Source organism: Salminus brasiliensis, chromosome 15 (genome assembly GCF_030463535.1).
Source record: "Salminus brasiliensis chromosome 15, fSalBra1.hap2, whole genome shotgun sequence".
Classification (NCBI taxonomy): Eukaryota; Metazoa; Chordata; class Actinopteri; order Characiformes; family Bryconidae; genus Salminus; species Salminus brasiliensis.
The window spans coordinates 191,167-193,666 of NC_132892.1; the positions used below are offsets into that span (position 1 = coordinate 191,167).

Here is a 2,500-nt window from a genome sequence, read left to right on the forward strand (position 1 = left end):
TACACTACACCATATTCACTATATATTAACTACACACTACACCTATACACTACTATATACTACATACTATACCTATACACTACTATATACTACATACTATACCATATCACTACTATATACTACACACTATACCATATACACTACTATATACTACACACTACACCTATACACTACTATATACTACACACTACACCTATACACTACTATATACTACACACTACCCACTGCACTGCACACTATACACATACTACACACACTGTCCACTGCACTGGGTGCTGTGTTCACTGGTGGATTGTGGGATATGAGTATGAATACATTAATGGATGTTTACTTTGCTGTGTTTAATGAGGATCCTGGTTATCTGACCTCCATACCATCTGCTGGTCTTGCAGGAAACACACACACACACACACACACACACACGTGTAAGTATGAATTATTTAGATGGTGGATTTCAGGATTAGAGTACTGCTGAGTGAAGTGTGTGTGTGTGTGCGTTGGAGTAAAGTGTGTGTGTGTGTGTGTGTGTGTTTAACAGCTGTGTGTGTTTCTGCAGATATTTCCCGGAGGTTGGTGAAGGATGGATTGACCAACCAGCTGAACAACCCGGAGGTAGAAGTGGACATCACGAGGCCGGACACTTTCATCAGGCAGCAGATCATGGCCCTGAGGGTGATGACCAACAAGCTCCGCAACGCTTACAACGGCAACGACATCTACTTCCAGGACTCCAGTACGCCCTGCACACTGCACCGCACACTGTACCACACACACTGCACCACACACATCCCACACACACTGCACACTGCACCACACACATCCCATACACACTGTACCACCACACTGTACCACACACACTGCACCACACACACTGTACCACCACACTGCACCACACACATCCCACACACACTACCCACACACATCCCACACACACTGCACACTGCACACCACACATCCCATACACACTGTACCACACACTGCAACCACACACATCCCTACACCACTGTACCACACTGAGGACTGAGATCAGACACAGTGCTTCATGCCTCAGTAAACATGAACACTAAACCTAAAGCCATGTCCAGCAGGGATGTGCTGTCCCGATTTTGGCGGGGTGCGTCCAGTCACTTAAGGCACGTATTCCCAGCGTTCCAGAAGTGTTCCTGATAACAGAAGCACACATATACGCTACAGAACCCGGTTCTGTGTGGTTTAACAGGCGCCGTGCAGAATCAGGGAAAACCCGGAGAGAATGGGCTTAATTCCACAGAGCGGCCCTCTCTCATCTGCGTCCGAGTCCAGGAGTCCCAGTGTTTTCTCTGGAAGCAGCAGTGGGTGGTGGTGTGTGGTGGTGTGTTGGGGGGGGGGGGGGGGGGTCCGAAGGCATTTCCTGCAGTCCGGCTTTATATCTACACAGCTTTGAAGTGGACGAGCGAGAGATAAAGAGGCTGACTGGTTTAGTTACAGCCAGTCCTCAAACGGGTCCGGTTCAGAGCTGAACTATCAATTCATTGATTATATTGATCAGTAAGACATTGATTAGACGCGTTTAGGTGGTGACGGATGTGCAGATACGAGTTTAACCACTCTGAGTTCTGACCGGCGTGTGTGTGTGTTTGCAGGTGACGAAGGCAGTGGGTCGGGCAGCGGCAGCGGCTGTACCGAAGGCTGCACCACTGAGTTTGACTTTGTCGCCACAGAAGCGCCAGTGGTGGAGGCGGACGGAGCGGACCCCCATCCAGCCACCGACACGGCCGGTCACCGCAGCAACGCTCCACCCTCCGGCCTGGCTGGTAGCGGTGATAGCGGGCCTGCTGCTGGCGCAGTGGAGATAATGGGGTGTGCGGGGGGGCGTGGCCTATAAGAAACACACGGTAGGACACAGCGCAGCTCCTCCCATACTACCAAGCCCCGCCCCATTCAGGACATGGGGGTGGGGGTTTTTATATGGATAAAAAAAACCTGGGGAATTAAAAACATGTGCGGGAAGTGAGAGAGTAGAAACCGCTGGCATCTCGCTCGCCCCCCTCCAAACACAGCGGCGCAGAAACCCTGGAAGAAGGCAGAATAAGAGTCCCGGCTGCAGGAGAACGGTCAGCAGCACGTTCCTCGAAACCCTTTCAACAGAATACCTGAAAACATCACACCACCAGAGCAGATGAAGAAGAGTCTATTTTTGTTTTTTATAAACCGCAGAAACACTAAAACACAAAACAGCAGTCTGATGTTTCCTGGGCTTTCCGCCTCTTCCGAAAGCCGACGCCGGAGATGAGACACCTCAGACATGAAGGGAGACGGCATGAAAAGACGAGAGCAGGAATCAGACTCGCTCCTGTGCCACTGTGAACGCATGAAGTCCTGCGGTTTGTGTGGAGCCTCGGCTCCTGAGCTTTCATCTGGGTTTGGTTTATTCTGCTCTCCTCATTTTCATACAACAGAGTCCAAAATTCCCCTCCTCACAAACACCCCCACCCGCTCCGCCCACGTCTTACAGGAGAGG

At 50.7% G+C, this 2,500-nt stretch overlaps 1 protein-coding gene and 1 pseudogene across 1 annotated transcript in view; both read left to right on the forward strand.

Annotated features, from left to right (window-relative positions):
* gpc6a (glypican 6a) overlaps window positions 1-2,500 on the forward strand; it is a 74,416-nt gene that overhangs the window by 71,531 nt on the left and 385 nt on the right. Inside the window, 3 exon segments of the mRNA XM_072657966.1 lie at window positions 557-572; window positions 574-733; window positions 1,623-2,500. The exon segment at window positions 1,623-2,500 is cut by the window's right edge and continues 385 nt beyond it. Of these exon segments, the coding sequence (XP_072514067.1) occupies window positions 557-572; window positions 574-733; window positions 1,623-1,864 (418 nt within the window). The 3' untranslated portion in view covers window positions 1,865-2,500.
* LOC140536245 (uncharacterized) overlaps window positions 2,285-2,500 on the forward strand; it is a 3,217-nt pseudogene continuing 3,001 nt past the window's right edge.